Source organism: Lepisosteus oculatus, chromosome 2 (assembly GCF_040954835.1).
Source record: "Lepisosteus oculatus isolate fLepOcu1 chromosome 2, fLepOcu1.hap2, whole genome shotgun sequence".
Taxonomy (NCBI): domain Eukaryota; kingdom Metazoa; phylum Chordata; class Actinopteri; order Semionotiformes; family Lepisosteidae; genus Lepisosteus; species Lepisosteus oculatus.
Window position 1 is genome coordinate 59946100 of NC_090697.1, and position 22311 is coordinate 59968410.

The following is a 22311-nucleotide window of genomic DNA, read 5'->3' on the forward strand; positions in this document are numbered from 1 at the left end:
TGTAGAAAATGTATATTTTTGTTTCAAATACAACATGACTCTTTGTGTATATAGGGGGGAACTTGTCCACAGAACAACATCTAATCATCTAACTGCATCCCTTCTGCAGTTTTATTTCAAGAGAAAGAGAGAAATGTAAGCTTAAAGCAACCTCTCTCCACTAAAAATGCCTTCCATCAAGAACCATGTACGTCAGTTTTAGTTCTTGTTTCATTGCTCTTTCTCATTGCTCTTTCATTGCTCAGCATTTTATTTTCTTTGCATTGCAAAATTTGTAATGCACTGAACTTATTGCGGTCATGACATTCTCAATAATTATTTTTGATTTATCATTGATTGCATCTGTAGATTGCAGTTTTGTATATATTTGCATAAGCTATTCTCAGAAAGTGCAGATGAGGTCTCATTTACGTTGCAGAGAAAGAAGCCAAATATGGTCTCACTTCAAGCTTTCCTACTTAACAATGAAGAAGTGCTTTTTAAATTATTCCACTATTCAGCATTTAGCAATTGCATAAACGTTAACTACTTGCCAGCTATATTATCTTGTAATGTACAACTAGCAACCCACTGAAGCTAAGCAGGTGTGAGGCTGGTCAGTACCTGGATAAGAAACCTCCTGGGAAAGCCAAGGTTGCTGCTGGAAGAGGTGTCAGTGGGACCAGTAGGGAATGCTCACCCTACAGTATGTGGGTCCTAATGCCCCAGTATAGTGATGGGGACACTATACTGTAAAAAGGTGCCACCCTTCAGATGAGATGTAAAACCAAGGTCCTGACTCTCTGTAGTCATTAAAAATCCCAGAGTGTTTCTCGAAAAGAGTAGGAGTGTTACCCTGGCATCCTGGCCAAATTTCCCATTGAACTTTACCAGTCATGGCCTCCTAAGTATCCTCATCTTTGAATTGAACAGAAGCTTCACCACTCTGTTCATTTCCCTACTGATGAAAACTACTGATACACAATTATGGCTGCCTTTAAATTATCCAGGTGGGTGCTGCACATTGGTGGTGGTGGAAGGGAGTACCCATTACCTGTAAAGCACTTTGACAGAAAAGGCATGGTTTACTTAAGGAACAGGAGACATATCCATCACCTCCTTTTTTCAATAGCCATATATTAATCAAACTGAAAATAGCTAGATCCAGCGGAATATGAAGTTAAATCCCAAATACCTTTATGCTTGTAACACATCAACTGAAAGCAAGTCTGACAAAAAAGTAAATGTGATTGTGTGACAAATATTTCAGAACCTCATTCAATATATACTTTTATATGTCCATGCTGTTAGTCCAGTGTGATGGAATAATTAAATACACCTGTGAGGATTATGTATTATGCCAAAAAAGTTATACCTAACTACCAATTACTAGTTTCAAACCCAGTCCTTATTGGTTTGCTTTCATGAGCCTACTCAAGAAGGTTCTGGAAGAGAGAACACTACTATCATTTGGAATTGGCAGTTTGGGACAACAAAAGCACACTAAGCAACCAAAGACCAACACTGCCATGTACTACTTTCGTTTTTTATTTGTACCTTAAGTGGTTTATCTTATCGTTTGGACCTCCTCAGGGATCCTAGGTCATTTTTAGCATTTTTTCTTGGAGAAGACTGCATAGTCTTCCCTTTCCTGGATTTGCATATCTGTTTTATACACCACTCATGACTCTTTACACTCAGAAGATCTTTTTGTCTTCACTTTAATCAACAGGCACTAGAACGTTCATATTTGCTCTGCAACACCCCACTTCTCATCACTCGCTACTGTATCATGACCAATCTTGTTTGGTCAGAAAAACTTCTTTGTAATCTCTCTCGGCTGTAGAGAAAAGACGCACATTCAGTCAGCCATAGTTCAACTGGCCAACCCTCTTAGCAGTGCAATTCATTCCCATTGGACTTGACAAACAAACTGCTATGCAGCCCATCTGCACAGCACCTGCAACACCAACCAGGAACAGGAAAAGGTTTATTCCATGCTAAAAAAAAGAAGAAAAGAAACACAACATTTCGGCTGTGGAGTCTTCTTTAGTGTGAAGAATTATCCACACCTTTGAATTGGCTTTATTCAAAGATGTGAAGAATGCTACCTACTGATTATTGTGACCTATGTTTTTTTGCAGCTGAAAGCTTGTGTTTCTTTATGGGCTTTTACCTTGTCTGTGGATGCTACAATGTACAATGTATATAATACTCAAGTGTGGTATTAGAGGATATCATTTTCTGTGACACAGGGTGGCACAGCTGTGATGTCTAATTAAAGCAATTAAAAGAATAAAGTAAGTTTGTGTAGGAAGGTTATCTTTGTAAACTATAAGATCTGAATAAAGAATAATCCACATCAAATACTAGTCAGTCAGTCTCTGTTCATTATAATTCTTGTAACATCTAGAATCCTGAAGCAAGTATGCAGGAAGCCTTTTTGATAGATTTTAGCTCTGCATTTAATACTATCATTCCAAAAGTCCCTTACAATACATTGTAACAGGTGAATGATCCACTTCCGACTGCAAGATATTCATCTTTCTCACAGATAGAAGGCAATAGGTGTTGTTAGGTTCTTATTTGTCAGGCTGTCTGTGTGTGAATATTGGTGTACCTCAAGGATATGTGTTTTCTCCATTACTGTATTCCATGTACACCAACAACTGCACTTTCAAAGACTCGTTCGTCAAACCAATTAAATTTGGGGTAATATCACTCTTGTAGGTCTCATCACTAATGATGATGACCATGTGCAGGTGGGAGGTGAGTAGGTTGGTATAATGGTGTGCTAACAACCCCCTAAAGCTTAATATCCTTAAACTGTTGGACATGGTAGTTAATTTCTGGAAACAATTTCTCCAAAACTTCTCTCCTTGATAATCAATTATGTGGGTGTGATTGTGGTGGTGTCCTTTTGGTTTTTGGTAATTATGATCTCTAATACCCTTAAATGGGAAAATTAATATAATCAGTACCACAAAGAAAGCACAGCAGATAATATACTTTTTTGTGCCAAAAATTTGGTATCTCTCAACCAACTCTAATACAGTTTTAAGAGCCATTCTGACATAATACAGAAATTAATATTATTATTTGGTTCTGGTGTCCAGATCTCTCCAGAAACACAAAACTTCACAAAGCAAGTATTTAAAGAATTAAATGTGTAGATAACACATCTTTATTAAATAGTTCAGGTGGGTAGCATAGCATAGCATAGCTGCGTCAGCAATCTAAAATACAATTTTAGTTACACTGATGAATTAGATCAATGGGTTGACGGGAAAATGTATGGAGCTGACTAATGTTAGAGAAAAATGTATCTCAGTCAGCTAAAGACTGTCAGGATAAGGGCATGAATATACACACAGACGTGCAGTTCTATCCTGCAATTAAGGTTTTAACATGATACTATTTATATGCAAAAAACTATTGTTATGATGTTATTTTTCCTACATTAAAACTGAATAGTTTCTGTTATTCTAAGACTCAAGTTTGCTCAAAATGTATCACTCCTGCTGAAACAATTAAAGAATATTTAAGATTTTTGTGATGAAATAAGTAACACTAAGGTTTAGAAACTCCACAGGAATCATCTTTGAATAAGGTTTGTAACATGGTTTATTAGCTATGTTCAGCTTTGTATTTTTGAAATCAGCACAACAGATAACTGTTATTTACTGGTGTTTGAAATGCACAGAGAAAGAATTCATCCAGTGTAATGTATTAAATAAAATCCATTCATCTTTATTGAAATAAATACACAAACTTTTCCATAACTTATATAACTTAATAATAATTTCATATATAAGAGATTTTCAAAGGTTAATAAATACATAAATAAATATATAACTGTGGAAAATACAAAAATAAGACATAGGCAATTAAATAGGGCATCGCGACAGTGAGTCACAGAACTCAGTGAAGAGAGCTTTCAATCTGAAAATTATCACTCCGACTAACATACTTCATCTGGATTCCTGCAAACACAAGTATACTGTAGGTAGGCTTAAAATTAAATGAAACAGTAGTTGCAATGTTGAGCAGGCATTGATTTATGAGTTTACAGGATGAATAGCTATCAATGTCCACTGGAAATACTGTAGTGAGGACCCTTTTTTTTAAATTGCTTTCTTACATAGCGTTAATGTGTTTAAGATAACTAATTAAATAACTAGATGAATTAAAAATAATTGTCATAAAATCAATATAGAGTTAAACAAAATATTTTTTCACACATTACAATTTTGATTTGTCTTGCATTTAACAAGGTATGGGTGTACATTTAAACTCCTAGATTTTAATAATAGCCAGACCCAAATCATTTACACACACACCTAGATTTAACAGATTTCATCATATTGATATTTGTTAGTTACTGGAAATCAACTTAGCTTTGTATTGTAAAACTGCTTTTACTGTATGTTGAATTTATTTGTAGTTAATGAATGGAAATGTTTATGCCTGGTTGAATAATGCAAGATAATTATTGCTGCAGTTTGGTATATTAATTACAACTCTCACTGTGATCCTTTCAACCTCATTGGTCCTTATCTAGCCTCTTCACTTTACTATTAATCTTTCACATTGTCCCTGTTAGTTCAACGACTGCTACTGCTATTCTCAAAGTCTTCCCACCAAACCTGCCTTAATTAAGTTAAGTTGCACATATCGCTGAAATCGTATGAGAACACTTGTAAAGAATCAGCACCTGCAACTACACAATCATGGGCCTGACACAGGTACAGCCAACAGTGATGGTCTTTTTTTCAAGTCGGAAGAAGATACCACACTTATCCTTCACTTTCTTCAGGACAAAGGTGTCATGGAGGATGGGAACAGAGTTGAGCCCCATATCCACCTGCCCATCTTCATCTACACAGCCCTGGTGCAGGCACACAGCCTCCGGGATTGTCTCAGGGTATTGGTCTGGGTCAGCAGGTTTCTGACTGTCACAAACAAAGATCACGTAAGAATGGGTCCTATAGGTGTTTATTCAATATAAACTCTGGTGAAACTTGAAAACTTCAGATTCAAAATCATAGGACTATCATAGCAATGATATATTTATTATAGATGACTAGAGATATTTAATTATTGAATCTGTATAAAGCAACTTATATACAGACTTCCCTTGGCATTTTATAATTCATGTTGTCTTCAAGAGGGCTTTAAGAGACTGTTTAGACTTTGATTCTACAATTATTTATTAAATGTGTTGCCAGCTTGTCTTGTTCTATGGGTATTTCTACACATTAAAATTAATCCCTGTTAATTGCCATTTTTCTCAAAGAATGACCAGTTGTTAAGAAAACACAAAATCAAAAGCTGAAAAAAATATTCAGATGTTCATATAGCATTGAGATGTTAAATTATTTTAGTTTAAAATATTTTAAAAGTAATCTCACATATAAAAATACTTTCTGAAGAATGTTAGTCATACACTGGTAAGTATGTATGTAATTATATAGGTTTCTTTTTTAAATCTATTGTTATATGTTAATTAAAAATGTGAATGTGCGTAAGGTAATAGCCCATTTTCAAACTAAAAGGGCAATACAAGTCATAAATTGTCAAAAGGTTTATATAATATAAATATATTATAAAGTTTAATTTTACATCACATTTTAGTAAAAAACAGTCCTTTGCAAAACTTTTCAATTTAGTCTTAGCCTTAATATATATAATTGCGATCCACTTAGTGTGCAGGAATAAAAATGATAAAGATGAAATAAACATGATAAAAACTGTAAGGATAATACACTTAACACTGCAACAGATACAGCAGTTTCAGGTAATCATGTTTATTTTGTTTAATTAAGTTCCTTCTCTTAAGATTTACAAATTACTATGGAAAGATATTGTAAAGCAGACCAATCAAAAAACATTTTTAAAGTTTGCTATACAGTACTGTATGTCCCCATTTTCTTTTAAGCGACTTACGTGTATTTCCATGGAGAAAGAGAACGCTGAGCCACATCATGGAAGGTATTTCTCCTTGAGTGGTGGGTGAAGTCCATGTATACTTGAGTGAATTTTCGAGCATCTCTAGACTCGCAGCCTCCTCTACTTTCTTTCACCCTAGGCGCCCCATTGACTCCCATTATCAAAAGCACTATGCTCAATACAGACAGCACAGGCTGAAAATAGAAAAAGCCCAAAACATGAAAGATGATAAGATAAGCACAAAATGACTTATAATTGTTGTGTAGTGATGGAAGGCGGCTTTCTTGGGAAATTGATATAAATGCCTTTTAATTATTTTAACTGCTTTTTATATAGAAAAGTATATTGAATGAAGGCTACTATAATTATAATAATATAATAAATTCTTCTTATTAGTTATTTATTAAACTCCTCAAGGTTCAGCATTCATAGTAAGAGCATAGTAAAAGTAACAGCATCCATAATGAGTAACTGTGTCAATGTGCAAGTTGTAAAGAAATAAGCAGATGTTTTTTTTTTTTATACCTTTCAATATACAATTACTCCATCTGACAATTTCATTTCACATAGTTATGCATTGTTGAGGAAACCAAAGATGTTTTGTTTTTCATTAAACGTAATATGCATAAGCCTTTCATTTTCAAGTCATCTACAATATCACTGCTAGAAAAATAAATCGCAGAACTCTAAAAGCAGTATTACCTCAGAGGCAAATCAACTTTAAAGTTTTTTTTTAATGTACCTCCATAAGTCCTAATGTGAGTAAAATAAAACTTTGATGTAGAAATCCAGGCCATACACTTTTAATCTACACTCATAGAGAAACCTAGCACTAGCTTCTCTTCGTAGAATGCTTGCATCAGAAAACCTACACATTGTGTAGGTAAAAGCCTTTGCATTACTGCTTAAAACAATCATTCCTGTAACATAAGCATTGAGCATGTAAAACAGACCCTGCAGATGGTTTTCTCAGTTGTCTTCCGTCCATCCTGTGCTTGACGTGACCTAGTTTAACATGAAGTAGCTCACCATTGAAAGACAACACACTTATTTTTGAAAACAGGTACAGTAGCTGTAACTCAACTTACCATTATGGTTTGATTTTTCAGTGCTGAAGACATCTTCTAAGATGGATTCTCTGCAAGGTGCAAGGATTCTAAATTTCTTGTATGGTGCGTTCATCTTTACAAGGTTTATATACAGTACTCTTCCTGCGTTGGTGGAGGCTGTGCTTTCCCCTGCCTTAGTGATGTAATAATCAATGAGAGAAGAATATTATGTAGATTAGGAAGAGGAAAACAAATGTAGACCACCATGTTTTTTCCCTCAATATATCTCCCAAATGTTCCTGGTAAATCACTTTTCTAAAAATGCATTGACACTATGGCTTGATTTAGGCATCTTTATGTTCATTACCAATCAGGACAAAGGTGTTGAAAAACATTTTTAAGATAATCCTTCAGGTCAGTATTTCTTATTTAATACACAGTTTGCTATAATTTTGATGTACTTAGGTGTTTCTCCTAAACATCCTGAAGATGTTTTCCTATTTCAACTTTCATGTATAATTGACAGGTTTGCAATCGTTATATGTAGTTTTAATTATGTACTTGTTCAGTTTTTGCACAAAATGATTGTATATGAATACACTCATACATAGCGATCTAGGATTTCTTAAACTACTTAACCATAGCCTAAAATCTTCTATTCCACTCCAGTTTTTTTTTAAACTATTTAGATACATTTATCCAACCAAGCCATATACAAATAATGTTCTATGAACAAAAAATATACCAAATCCTTAAAAGGGATCAGGGCTTCCTATAGATGGTGAATAAAGACGGATATGTTAGAATTATTGGGGTCTAAGGGGAACTTAAAAAACTAATGCACCTGGAATGGTGTGTTGTCTCTTTCACTTACACTGGCAAGACAACACTATAGTTCTGTTAATTTAAAGTATATAATGAAGTTAGAGACCCACTTATTTTAACTTACTCCAGTGAAATACTTTGGTGGAATCAACCAGCAGATCAGTTGTTGATTTATCCTTCTAATTCTCAATTAAATAATTGGTTGCACTAAAGTTTTGCACTGTAGATAGAGATAGATAGATAAGACTTTATTAATCCTGTAGCGAAATTGATGTGTTACAGCAGTCCAACCCAAGACAAGCAAAAACAGACATCAGAATAGTTATAAACCAAAAGAAAACAAAATAAATAAATATAAATAAATGAATAGGTGTTTGCAAAGTGTGATGATCATAGTCACTGTAAAAACAATAAAATATGTGCAAAATGTGCATAGGTTTATACAGACTGATTGTCCAAAAAGTACAGTGGAGTAAACATGCTGTCCATAGATGAGCAAATGAAGGGCTAACAGTCCTAGCCTAGGGCAGCGTTATACACCCTGACAGCCGCCGGGAGGAAAGACCTGCAGAAATGTTCCCTTGAACACCGTAGCTTGAGGAGTCTGTTGCTAAAAATGCTCCGCTGCGCAGTAACAGTCCCATGAAGAGGATGAGAGGCGTTGTTCATTATGGCTGTGACCTTGGTCAGCATTCTCCTCTCAGCCACCACCTCCATGGGGTCAAGGCTCATCCCCAACACAGAGCCAGCCTTCTTGATAAGTTTATTGAGCCTATTTGCATCTTTTGTCATGATGCTGCTGCCCTAGCACACAACAGCGTAGAAGATGGTCACCGCCACCACTGATTCATAAAAAATGTGTAGCAGTGTTCCACATACACCAAAGGACTTGAGCCTCCTCAGAAAATAGAGTTGGCTCTGACCTTTCTTGTACAGGGCGTCAGTGTTACCAGACCACTCCAGCTTATCATCCAGGTGTACCCCTAAGTACTTTTAGGACTGTACACCCTCTATGTCCTCACCCTGGATGGAAACAGGGTTCAGCGGAGACTTATTCCTTCGAAAGTCCAAGATCATTTCTTTAGTCTTGCTGGTGTTAAACTGGAGATGGTTAAGATGACACCACTCCACAAAGTTGGTAATCAAGCTCCTATATTACTCCTCCCTCCCCTCTCTAATACACCCCACAATTGCAGAGTCATCCGAAAACTTCTGCAGATGACATGTCTCAGAGTTGCACCTGAAGTCAGAGGTGTAAAAGGTGAACGGGAATGGAGCAAGGACAGTCCCCTGTGGAGCCCCAGCACTGCTAACAACCTTTTCGGACACACAGCTCTGTAGCCGTACATACTGTGGCCTGCAGGTCAGATAGTCTATAATCAAGGACACCAGGGGAGTGTCCACCTGCGCCGCCCTTAGCTTATCTCTCAGTAAAGGTGGATGGATGGTGTTAAAGGCACTGGAGAAGTCAAAGAACATAACTCTAACAATGCTCCTGTAATAGATTGGAATGGCAGTAGTTTAAGATGCTCTGGACAAAGGCTATAAAGTGTTCACCATTTTTTTGATTAGTTCATCAAAACACTAATTTTATAAAAATGCAGAAAAACAAAAGTCAATATATGTGTGGAGTCTGTGCATTTAAAGCACGTTTATATGAATTAAGTCAGATTCAAATTAATCTGAATATAATTTGCCACTTATTAAACTGTCACAACCCAAATCAAAAAAGTTCATTGTGTGAAATTGACTTTTTGGAATAAGCTCTATCACAGTCTGTTTAATTTTTACTCTGGGCACTGCCAAGCCAAAACTATAATCCTGCTGTGTAGCCAATTTCCATTCATCAAAATAGACATCAATATTTCTACTAATTCATGATGGGGAAGCTTGTTATCGCAGTATGACGATAAATTTAATTTTAACAAGCAGAAGAACTGATGCCTGAGGTTTCCTCACAAACACAAATAAAAGTATTTGAGGGATGGATGTAGTCATTCATGATCAAACATCCATTTAAAAGCAAATGTCTCAGGTGAGGACTTCTGTTCTCAGACGTATGTATCTCACAATTGTTTTTCTGAGTTAAAGCCACACTGCCTTTATTGTTGTGCCTGCACACCCCCAACTACACTAAAACACAATATTATTAGATTATTCAGAGTTTACGGCAGATGTACTGTATTGTTAAAACACAAGTGTGAATGGTTGGTAAAGGTTGGCACTGCAGTAAAGAAACTGAGATTGTGATTGACAGAACATACCTCCATCCTCCTTGGTTCTATAGCTACTTTTTAATGGACCCTTATGATTCATTCTCTGACCTAATTTTAACGAAAAAACAGTCACCACAAACTGAACTCAAAGACTTCCGCATTGACGCTACTCTTGATGTTTCCATGTTCATGGTGTGAGGGGGGGGTTTACTGAGCTTTTTTCCATATGCTCAAACATTCAGCATGCTGCCCTGAAATCATGGAAATTGTTAAATCATATTGTACCAAGTACTGTAGTAGCATCAGTAATCGTAAAAGGATCCGCAGGATCAGGCAGACTATTAATTCAGACTTCAAAATTCTGGATTTTATTTTATATCTCTTTCGTCTTCCTTAGTCAACATGCAATATGCAATTGTCTGCACTATCCCGTTTCCCTAGTATTCTAATTTTCTATTGCCTGTGTATCTACTGTATATCTACATTGGCCATGTTGACTGACTGCTCATATTTTAAATACAGTCTTAGAAATAAATATATGGAAATAATTAACAGCACCTCTTTATGAAAAATAAAATATTGCACTACCTCTTTATGAAAGCAAATGCTTCATTTTAAGGAAAGTCTTCATCTCTCATCTTATTAATACTAATTTCCCAGTCATAAACGACTTATATTTATCACATAAGTTATACAAAACATACTTTATCACTAATATGATATATATTTAAATTGTATGTGTGTTTTGGACCCACGATGTTTTAAGTGCTGATACATTTGTAGAATAATTTACATGTCCTTCTAGTTACTGTAGAGTTTTTTCTAAATTTGCAAATTTGCTTTTTGGAATTTTGTGGTATAATTTGCCTCAAGTATAACATCCATCTTTTTTCTGACTGCTTCTTCCAGTTCAGAGTCACGGGGGAGCTGGAACTTATCTTGGCAAGCAATGAGCACAAGGCAGGGTACACCCTGAATAGGACACCAGAGCATCAAAGAGCAGACAGACACAAACTCACACCAGGACCAATTTTCCCAGAGGAAAATTAACCTACAAGTATGTCTTGAAATGTAGGAGGTGTAGCGTTGCCAAAGCCGGCCCAGGGACGCCAAATTAAATGTAGTGTGCTCTCTGAAGGCACCAGTTCTGTAGGGTTTGGGCATTTACTGGGACAATTATTAATTGTAGCAGTAAATCACAAAATTGATTCTTTTGATGGCTTTAGAATCCAACCATGCAATATAACTCAAACAACGCACACACACAGGTACTAATACACGAGGATACATTTATTAATACATAAAATATGCATATAAACCTAACATATCTTATCGAGAGGGTTATCAGAATACAAAAGGTATATATTCAGTCAGTTACAAAGAGTTACATATATCAAGAGGACATACGTTCAGTATATCATTCATTTAGACCGTTTCATAAATGAACTTGGTTATAACTTCTACATTAGATACTCAAAACAAGTACATAACTCTTAGGAATTAAATTGATATCAACTGGTTGGGATAACAATCTCTGGGGATTCAGATCTCCTGCGGGCACAAAGAAACAGTTGCAGGCTGTTGCTGTCCAATCCGCGCTCTCTGGCTCGGTGCCAGGTTGTGCTGTGCGGCTTGCGACGGTGCGCTGCTGATGCTCACTGAAGACCGGCTAGTTAGTGTTGGCTTTAACTAGCAAAGTTTGTGCACAGGAGAAAAGATGACTGTGAGTCCCAGCAAGCCAGGAAGAAGACCGGTTCGTTCCTGATGAAGAGCTAGTTCTGAATAGTGATTCAGCTGTCCACCTTTCCGACCTGTTCATGAGGCTTGCTGCTGATGCTAACCTCGGGTGGATCCTCTGGTTACTCTCTGGCAACCTCCGCTCTAGACTCTTAGAACAAAGGAAAGTTCTGGCACTCGGACACACTGGCCGTTCCGTGGTTGTCCGGGCTGAGTCTCAGGTTGGTCAGGAGGCACGCTGCGAGAATGTCCTGCCCTTGGGAGCCTTCTGCTCCTGGGCCTTCCTGCCCTGGAATTCTCCTTTGTATTCCCTTTAGAATAGTCCACAGAATTCCACTGAATCTCACTGAATCTCTCAGGCTCTCTGTGTTGCCTGTTTTTACCTGCAGGAACTTCAGCTCGTTCATTGGCTGAAAGTTCCATGGGCATCAGAGTCCCACGTGGGATACTCGGCCCTACCAGTCCCTGATTGGTTGATCAAGGTGAGATATGAGTCACTTACTCCTGACACTTAGGAATGCAGTCCAGATGTCCATCTGGCACTCTCTAGACAGATAGGCGCCAATGGATGACCATCGATCATGATAGCCAGGCTTAGCTAAGTGCATCCCCCTTTGGGAGCTGTCCTAGGAAACCTTATCAAAGGAAACCTTAAATCAGCCTGCATGAATAGTTTCTCTGTGGCTGCACCACAGAGATGGAGGGTGAGATGGGGCCTCCTTTAGGAAAGCATACCAACGCTTAATTCTTTCTTATTAATAAGTCTCGCCGCTACAGAGGAAACTGGAGCAGCAAGAGAACCCCACATGAACACGCAAAAACAGACAAACTCCATGCAGATAGCACCCCAGGAATGAACCCAGGACCCCAGTGCTGCAAGGCAGCAATGCTCACCTCTGCAACACCATGCTGTGTTCATACCACAGCATACAAAGGACAATGACTTTAAACTTCTTTGCAGTTCTCAGGAATCAAGAACTTTACTATATGCTGGAACATTACCACTACCTTGGACATAATGTGTCTTATGAATATATTTCTAAAATCTATTGTATATTTATTTTGTAAAGAAAATTCCATACATTTTTGAAAATGTCTTTGCTTGCTTTCTGACTGTCACCTTCCTCAAAGAGCTCAGATGCTATGACTCATCTCTAAGAGAATGGGAATTTCTTAGGTAAAGAATGATAAAGAAAATTACTATTTTCTCCATTGAATCAGTGTTTTTTTGGGACTTGAAGTTCACATCACAGAACACAAAATGGGGTTACACCTGCTACTGTTTAGAATTACTTGTTACAACTGATACTAGGGAGAAGTATGATAGATCTTTTTTAATGTATTTTCAATCTTAGTATGTATTGATGAACTATTAGCATCTGAAAACAATCCAGTAAATGCTATACTTGAAATTCCTGAGAATTTTGGAGCTGGAACGAACAATGTATGGAAGATGTGCCATGTAAAATGAACCTACCCTTGCAATGTTTTTAGTTATGTTGCCATCACAGCTTTCATTACATTTTAAAATAGGATTTTATATTTACAAAATTAGTCATCTACTTTAAACTGCTGATACTGAAAGCATGTAAATATATTAGATTCTTAAAGAAGATTCTCAACTGCAAATGTATTGAACACATTTCTTCAGGCAACCTTAAAATCATTTGAGGTTCCAATGAACAGTCTGAAAGGTCACAAAAGTAGTGTAATCCTCTCTGTCCCTGTGTAATGGAAGTGGCTTAACTTAAATTCAGAGAAAATACTTTTATATTTTTAAGTTCACTCATATAAATATTGAACTTAAAGCCAAAAATCACGAAGACCACAACCTTTCAAAACTCACCAGAGATGAAATGATGGAGAGACACAGATCAGGAGAGGGTTACTTATTCTTTTTTCATACAGTAAAGTCATTCATTAAGAAGTGAAATGTACATCATACCACTGTGATACTACCCAGATCATCACTCTTCCAAACTGAGCAGGGGAGCAAGAGGAAATTGGTTATGTCACAGTGAAGCCAATAGTGACTTTTGCAAAGTTCTATGTTTGAGATGCCAGTCACTGTTCATACCTTGGCAGCATCCTACACAAATCTGGCTTAAAGCTGGTTTAGTTCTGGACCCATATGTGTGGAGTTTGTATGTTCTCCCCGTGTTCATGTGGGTTTGCTCTGGTTTTTTCCCACAGCCCAAAAACATACAGTTAGGATAGTTGGATTCAGGGAAAACTGAACCTAGGTGTGAGTGTGTGCATCACTGTTTTTGTTTTTCTGAATCTGACCTGCGATCCATCCAGTCTTGCATCTGTTGCCTGCCAATGACCCTGAATTGGAAGAAACAGAAAATAGATGGACAAGTCTATCACCCACTCTACATCTTCCTAACCATTAGGTATGGTGGTAGTAGCACCATTTTTATATAGATCTACAGGGAATGATAAATAAGAAACATCCAGAACTAAGTTATTATTGAACAAAATAGAGGCACATCTCAGAGAAAAGAACATGCCTGAGTAATCCAGGAATTTAAAATTGGATGAAAACATTGCATTTACACAACAGATTATGATTCAAAGCACAATAACAGAGCTACACAGGAGTAGTTTGACAAAAATATAGTAAATGACTAGCAGCTATATCACCCTGCAACTCACAGCTGGCACCCCACAGAAGCTAAGCAGGTGTGAGACTAGTCAGTACCTGGATGGGAGACCTCCTGCGATAAACTAAGGTTGCTGCTGGAAGAGGTGTTAGTGGGGCCAGCAAGGGGTGCTCACCCTGCAATGTGGATCCTAATACCCCAACAAAGTGATGGGGACACTATACTAGAAAAAGGTGCCATCCTTCGGATGAGATGTAAAACCACGGTTCTGACTCTATGTGGTCATTAAAAATCTCAGGGCATTTTTTGAAAAGAGTGTAACCCTGGTGTCCTGGCCAAATTTTCTGTTGGCCATTACCAATCATGGTCTCCTAATAATCCTCATCTATGAATTGGCTTCATTCTCTGTTCTCCTCCCCACTAATAGCTGATGTGTGGTGAGCGTTCTGGCGCATTATGGCAGCTGTCGCATTAACCAGGTGGATGCTGCACATTGGTGGTGGTGGAGGGGAGTCCCCATTACCTGTGTAGCGGCGAGGCTTATTAATAAGGCAGAATTAAGTGTTTCTGAGCTTTCCCAAATTAGGCTTTATCTTTCTGTTCATCTCTGTGGTGCAGCCACAGAGAAACTATTCATGCAGGCTGATTTAAGGTTTCCTTTGATAAGGTTTCCTAGGACAGCTCCCAAAGGGGGATGCACTTAGCTAAGTCTGGCTATCATGATCAATGGTCATCCATTGGCGCCTATCTGTCTAGGGAGTGCCAGATGGACATCTGGACTGCATTCCTAAGTGTCAGGAGTAAGTGACTCACATCTCACCTTGATCAACCAATCAGGGACTGGTAGGGCCGAGTAACCCACGTGGGACTCTGATGCCCATGGAACTTTCAGCCAATGAATGAGCTGAAGTTCCTGCAAGTAAAAACAGGCAACACAGAGAGCCTGAGAGATTCAGAGAGGATTTCTGAGGATTCTGTGGACTATTCTAAAGGGAATTCAAAGGATAATTCCAGGGCAGGACGGCCCAGGGGCAGAAGGCTCCCAAGGGCAGGACATTCTCGCAGCGCGCCTCCTGACCATCCTGAGACTCAGCCCGGACAACCACGGAACGGCCAGTGTGTCCGAGTGCCAGAACTTTCCTTTGTTCTAAGAGTCTAGAGCGGAGGTTGCCAGAGAGTAACCAGAGGATCCACCCGAGGTTAGCACCAGCAGCAGGCCTCGTGAACAGGTCAGAACTGTGTACAGCTGAATCACTATTCAGGACTAGCACTTCATCAGGAATGAACCGGTCCTCTTCCTGACTTGCTGGGACCCACAGTCATCTTTTCTCCTGTGCACAAACTTTGCTAGTTTAAGCCAACAATAACTAGCCGGTCAGTGAGCATCAGCAGCGCACCATCGCAAGCCGCACTGCACAGCCTGGCACCGAGCCAGAGAGCGCAGATTGGACAGCAACAAGCCTGCAACTGTTTCTTTGTGCCCGGAGGAGATCTGAATCCCCAAAGATTGGATGAGTATTCAACTTCACTGCATTACTGCTCAATAATTCAATTGTTATCCCAACCAGTTGATATCAATTTAATTCCTAAGAGTTATGTACTTGTTTCGAGTATCTAATGTAGAAGTTATAACCAAGTGCATTTACGAAACAGTCTAAATGAATGATATACTGAACGTATGATATATGTAACTCTTTGTAACTGACTGAATATATACCTTTTGTATTCTGATTACCGTCTCGATAAGATCTGTTAGGTTTATATGCATATTCTATGTATTAATAAATGTATCCTCGTGTATTAGTACCTGTGTGTGCGTTGTTTGAGTTATGTCGCATGGTTGGATTCTGAAGCCATCAAATTAATAATTAATAATTGTCCCAGTAAATGCCCAAACCCTACAGAACTGGTGCCTTCAGAGAGCACACTACATTTACATTTTGGCGTCCCTGGGCTGGCTATGGCATCGTTACACCTGTAAAGCACTTTGAGTGGAGTGTAAGTGTAAGGATGATGATGATACATAAGTGTCAGCAACTATTATTATAATACCTGTTCTCATATGTTATTTCAGCATCCTGACTTACCATAATGCTTGAAGATCGCAGTCCATCAACTATCCTCTACAAATGAAGAAAACATGCCAAGAAGATTAGGCATACATTACATTATTCCACTGTGCAAAGCTGGTAGAGATGTACTCAAAAGACCAGAAGAGGTAACCACATGCAACCACAGGTAACCACTGTTACAGATGTTTCCTCCAAATACTGACTTAGGAGGTGGAATACTTATGCAGTCGGTTAATTCAACGGCTTTTATCTTCTTAACAGGTTTTACTGACTCTTATCCTTTCTAAATATAACAGTGCTCTGACCTAATCTTTCACATTTTGAATGCAACTTAAAATGTACACTATTTGTATTTCATTGAAATGTGACATAATTGGTTGAAGGTAAATACTTCAAAAGGCTTTGTATTTATATACAATATTTGATTCTATGTTTTAGTCTTCATTCTTTTCTTTGCCTTTTTTTTTTACCAGTGTGTGGGCTGATGGAGATAAACGAACAGGGGATGTGTTGCGTAGGCTGACAGAGATTTCCGAGCAGGTTATGAGCCGGGCAGCCAGGGTGATCAGACAGTGAAGGCTCAGCACAGCTTAACAAGGCAGAGCAGGACAGGGAAGTAAGACTGGGATATGACATAAATCCACTGGTCTTGTACAAAGCTGTTAGAACTTTGAAAGGAGACAGACAGGGAGATGCCTGGTAATGTTCTGATCTGGATCAGAAGATGGGGTTTATCTGGAAGATTAACCTTCTCCAGACAGGCTGGATGTGCAGAAAGCACTTCCCTGGGTCATAGCACAGGTGTCAAAATGTGGCCGGTTACCATGTAGACCATGTACCATGTAGAGGGGGATGGAAACTCTGACTCGCTCGGGCGTAACACTAACTCTGTGATTGTATGAACATGTTGAAGGTTGGAACAATCCAAGCCTCAGCCATTTCTTCACTTCATTCCTACTAATGTTAAGTTCTGGGTTGTGAGCACATTCACATCTGAAGAAAATAACTGAGTCAGATTTTGTTAGTCAGAACTGTATACATCAAAGGGAACTGAGGTGGTTTCAGAAGATGAAAAGGCCTGTGTTGTCATTAGTTGTGGTGAATAGCTCTTACTCAGTTTTTCTAGGTTTAATTAACCAAAGGGGGGTTTTAGGTTTGCTGTCTTAAAACAGGATTTCTTTAATGTGGCTAACACTTTCTAGTACTATTATTTTTAATATAGGACAAAATATTTGTCTGATAAACTTGACAGCTTGCAGGACTCATGTAACTTGACTAAAGTGTTACCTTTGTTAACAACGATACATTTCCTCTGTGCTGACCTAAATAGATCATGGAGTTTGCAAAGGTTGTCCACAATGCCACTCATATTTGAATTACTTAACTCAAAAATGTTACCTTGAGGTCTTTGGCTTGTAAGTTGCCCGGGAAACATTACAAATGTGGAATCAATTGAAATTGCTTTTTGATCGTTTATGTGAAGGCCTACTTAAAAAGGATTAATAAATCAACTTCAGATGGTGAATTAAACAAGTTTTATGATGCAACAATTTTGTAAATTTTCTACACAATTCATTTGATGTATAAAGTTTCTATTTTAATTTTACTGCCTGGTTTGTTATTTTAAAAAAATGATAAAAATTATTAATGCTAAAACAGTAGATAGACAGTGCTCGGTAGGTACAGTACATTCCTAAAGGGATTCTGTGAAGCTGGCCTACCAGGAAGAAGTGCTGCAAAGAAACCATTGTTAAGAGTGCAGAATAAGAGGCCTTGGCCAAAAAACACAGAAACTGAACCTTTGAGGCCAGCTTCACACAACCTCCTCTGAACAGTTGATGTTGAAACATCTGTACAAGCTCAGCTTGTAGTTCAGGGGCAGTTAGTTTCGCAGACTTGTGACTCTAATGAACGTATTCTCTGATTCGGAGGTAACCTTTGCCTTGCCTGACCCTTTTTCGGTCCTCATGAGTGCCAGTTTCTTCATATCGTTTGATAGTCTTGGCCACAGCAGTTACTGACACTTGCAAAGTTCTTGCAATTTGTCTTAAACATTGACCTTAATTTCTTAAAGTATTCTTTTTTCTTTGCTTGCTGAGCAAATTGTACAATGTTCATTCGGGAATTACAAACTTTTGCCCATGCTCCCTATATTTATAGTAATCGTGGACCCTCACCTGTTTACAATAATTGGTGACAAAAGGTACTGTAAATGAGGGAACATGCTACTGTAGTTAACCTGTGAGAACATCTAACAAAGACAATTTTAAACTTCTTTTAGTGTTCTAACACCATTCTGACTTTTAACTAACCTGGGCTTCAGACTGAAATCCGCTTGGTTTGGGTTTTCATTTTATTGATAATGAAAAATTAACATTTGTAATGCAGTTAATTTAAGATTATAAGGACACTTATCATATAATTAAATATCAAGTGTTTATATACACATTTATAGAGTTTAAAGCACAGATAATCATGAAAAACCTGGTTTCAAGGAGGTGTACTCAAACTTTTGACTGGTACTGTATACATGTGGTTATAGTAAACTAACACATTTGTTTGGCAGTTTTCATACTCTCAATGTTCATCTCTGTATATAGTATTATTTTAGTCCAATAATTGTACAATAGCCAGAAGTTACAATTTCTGAAATGAAAAAGACTACAAACATATGTTTATATGTTTGTCTGTGTTTCTTCATAAGACATCACTAAGAACAGTTCTGTAACTGTTGAATAATGAACAGTGGAATCTGAAACAGTTTAATCTTACTATTTATAGCCCTGTTTGATCATCTGTATATTGTGGCATATTTACTTGCCTTGAAACTTCAGAATAAGATAATCACCTTTACTCAAGTTACCCTGGGAAACTCAAACATTTAGCTAAACTAGCTATTCCCTAGTTTTACTAATATGAATCATGACATGAAGAATTCTTGAGGAGGTGGTACATTAACTTATATTTAATTACATTATCTGCTTTTCTAGGAGATACAACAGAATATAATTATCCTTACTTCTGGATTTGATTATTTATTTATTGACTTAATAAGATATATTATATTAAAATGAAATCAGGAAGTGTAAATATTTAATTGGAATTAAGAAAATCCATCTATTGTATCTTGATGGATATGTCTCTTGACAATATAACATTTAATACAAAGGCAGTCAATGGCTGCTTGATAAAACTCAAACCCCTTGGATACAATATGATTATTTTTGTGACTATGTTATCTTAACACCTTGAATATTGAGACCTGGTGTTGGAACTATTATCACCTTCTATTCTATTCTATTTTATTATGGAAAATAAAAATATTTTCTGTAAAAAGAATTTCTTTCTTATTTGTGATATAAAACATAACATATAAATTGAAGGCTTCTCTTCCACATAGATCACTTCACTTTGTAATAATTACCAACAGTCTCAGGAATGGCTTTGTTTTCAATAGCAAGCCCAGGAATAAGTTAGAAAGAGCTCAAGCTTTGTTTAATCTCTCATGATGGGAGAAAGGTACAGTACAGTTGCTCCCTCTGTAGGTTGGAACACAACATGCAAAGTCACTGACTTGCATAGTCTGGCCGTCAGAAAGAAGGGTTCATTCATAATAAAATTGCCTTTTAAAATGAATTATCAGACACGACATATTGTCAATAGCATACATAATTAGTACCACCAGACTTAAATATACAGCAAGAAATATACCAAATCCTAGACTGGTTGTTTGCAAATAAAGGCCAATTATTTGACAAGAACAGGAACCAGGTGTTTCTCCTGTGACCTTCATGTAGAACGAAATCCATCATCAGTCTCAAACCCGAATACATTGAAATCAATATTACAGATATATTAACAAAATCCATCTTTAAAATAGTTTAATATGATATTTTATAAGAATGCATTTTGTTACACTAATTTATACCATCAATCCATTTTCTGATGGAGGAACCCATGCTTATCCTGGAAAGCTAGGGGAAGAAGGCAGGATCCACTCTGTGCATCACAGGGCAGACAGACACAAACACAACATGCACACACTCATACCAGAGCCAATTATCCCAGAAACCAATTAACCTACCAGTATGTCTCTAAACTGTAGGAAGAAACCGGAGCACCTGGATGAAACCCATGTGAACACAGGGAGAACATACAAACTCCACACAGATAACGCTTATTTAGATATCCACATTAATTATTTTTGCAATTTCTTTTTTTTCTGTCATGTACATATTAATTCTGCTGATAGTTGTTTTTAATATTTTTACAAATTAAAGTAATAATTTATTACTATGCACTGTCTCTGTAGAAATGATGGGAGTAGTAATTTGCATTCAGATGAAGCCAAGTGTTAATAATAAGTAAGATAAAGTCCATTTAAAGTGGGCAAAGAAAATAAAGTTAAAAAAACATTGTGTTTTTTTATTTCCCTAGTTTTATGAAGAACCCTTGTATTTCTATTTCTAACCTGCAGTGCTGAAGAAGTGAAAAGTGCCCTGAAAGTAAGGACATTTACCAGGAGAACACTTCAAGTTTACTAAATAAATTTACTAGGAAGACCAGATTAGAAATCTAAGAAAAAATATTTGTATTATATGTTTCTCATGGGCAGAATGAAGATCTACTGCACAGGATTCATAATTTCATAATTTAGTTTTTAACGAGTAAAGATTTTACCTGTGTCCTCAATATACTGTACTGCTCTGGACGTTTTGTTCAAGTTCACAATTTGTTTCATGAAAGACAAACTTTTACAGGATGTTATATTTTCTTGCTTGAAATTGAAGCCTTTTCTGACTACTGCATGCTTTCCATAGTTAAATAGAAGAGGTATGGTATTGGAGTTGTATGGAAAGATACAGTTACTTGAACTTGTTACCTATTAAAACACTCCCAAATTACTGAAATGGGGCAGAAGAGTGGTACAGGGGTTAAAAGAGTGGTACATTGTTTCCTTGCAGCTCTTTGGCCCTGGTTCAACCCCTGGGGTGCTATCTACATGAAGTTTCTACATGTTCTTCCTATGTTTGTGTGTTTCCTCCCACAGTGCAAAGACTTATTGGTACAGTAGGTTAATTGATATCTGGGAAAATTGGTCCTGGTGTCAGTATGGGTGTGTTTGTGTGCCTTGTGATGGGCAGGCATCTTGTCCCGGGTACTGTACTGTATATCCTACTTTGCACCCACTGCTTGCCGGGTTAGGCTCTGGCTTCCCATATGACCCTGTACTGGAGAAAAAGGTTTAGAAAATGGATGGATGGATGAATTACTGGCAATAGAAAATATAACTGGTATTAAAGTTTATAAATGTATTTCCTGTTTGCACCTCTGTCAATGCACAGTTTTTGTCAGCAATACTATAAGCACAATGATACGTCTATTCAGAGCACAAACATATGAGATGAAAATATTGTATAGATGAATACAGTATTCTTGCTTTGAAAAATATTCCAATGCAAAAGGTGAAAAAACAATACAAGTACTGTATATAGTATACATGTGAAAATGAGTTCAACTACATGACAGTCCAGCACTGCACATCACAAATCCAAATTTGGCATAGTTTCTGAAAATAAACTTAAAAAAATATTGTGCTGGTAGCAGCAAAAAAATACCACAATGCATTATAATCTTTACACTCACATCTCAGAATGCAAATAAAACTTTTTTGCAGCTTGACATATTTGTAATCCAAATACTAGGTCAGTATCAGGATTATAATTTTACGCTATCACACCTACATGGTGTGAAAGAAAAATAATGAATTGAGCAGACAAAACATTACTACACAGATCAAATCAAAGATGTTGAAGAGAAAGGCTGGATGGAGCAGGGCTAAACTGATACGCTTTTGAACCATACACAAAATAGGTCA

The 22311-nt window shown here is 37.3% G+C and overlaps 1 protein-coding gene across 1 annotated transcript; it reads right to left on the reverse strand.

The window, feature by feature from the left end:
* Positions 1 to 3713: 3713 nt before the first annotated feature.
* On the reverse strand, positions 3714 to 7104 carry il17a/f3 (interleukin 17a/f3). The gene is made up of 3 exons (XM_015344476.2): positions 7017 to 7104; positions 5926 to 6122; positions 3714 to 4931 (listed from the first exon to the last, which is right to left on the reverse strand). Exons 1-3 carry the CDS (start codon positions 7047 to 7049, stop codon positions 4700 to 4702), a joined length of 462 nt encoding a protein of 153 aa, XP_015199962.1. The 5' UTR covers positions 7050 to 7104; the 3' UTR covers positions 3714 to 4699.
* Between the last annotated feature and the right edge of the window lie 15207 nt (positions 7105 to 22311).

Coding starts and splice junctions, on each gene's coding strand:
- il17a/f3 (XM_015344476.2), bottom strand. CDS start 7,049: ATGTCTTCAGCACTGAAAAATCAAACCATAATG. Junction 6,123..7,016: donor TGAAAAATCAAACCATAATG/GTAAGTTGAGTT, acceptor TTCTATTTTCAG/CCTGTGCTGTCTGTATTGAG. Junction 4,932..5,925: donor CTTTCTCCATGGAAATACAC/GTAAGTCGCTTA, acceptor TGTTTGTGACAG/TCAGAAACCTGCTGACCCAG.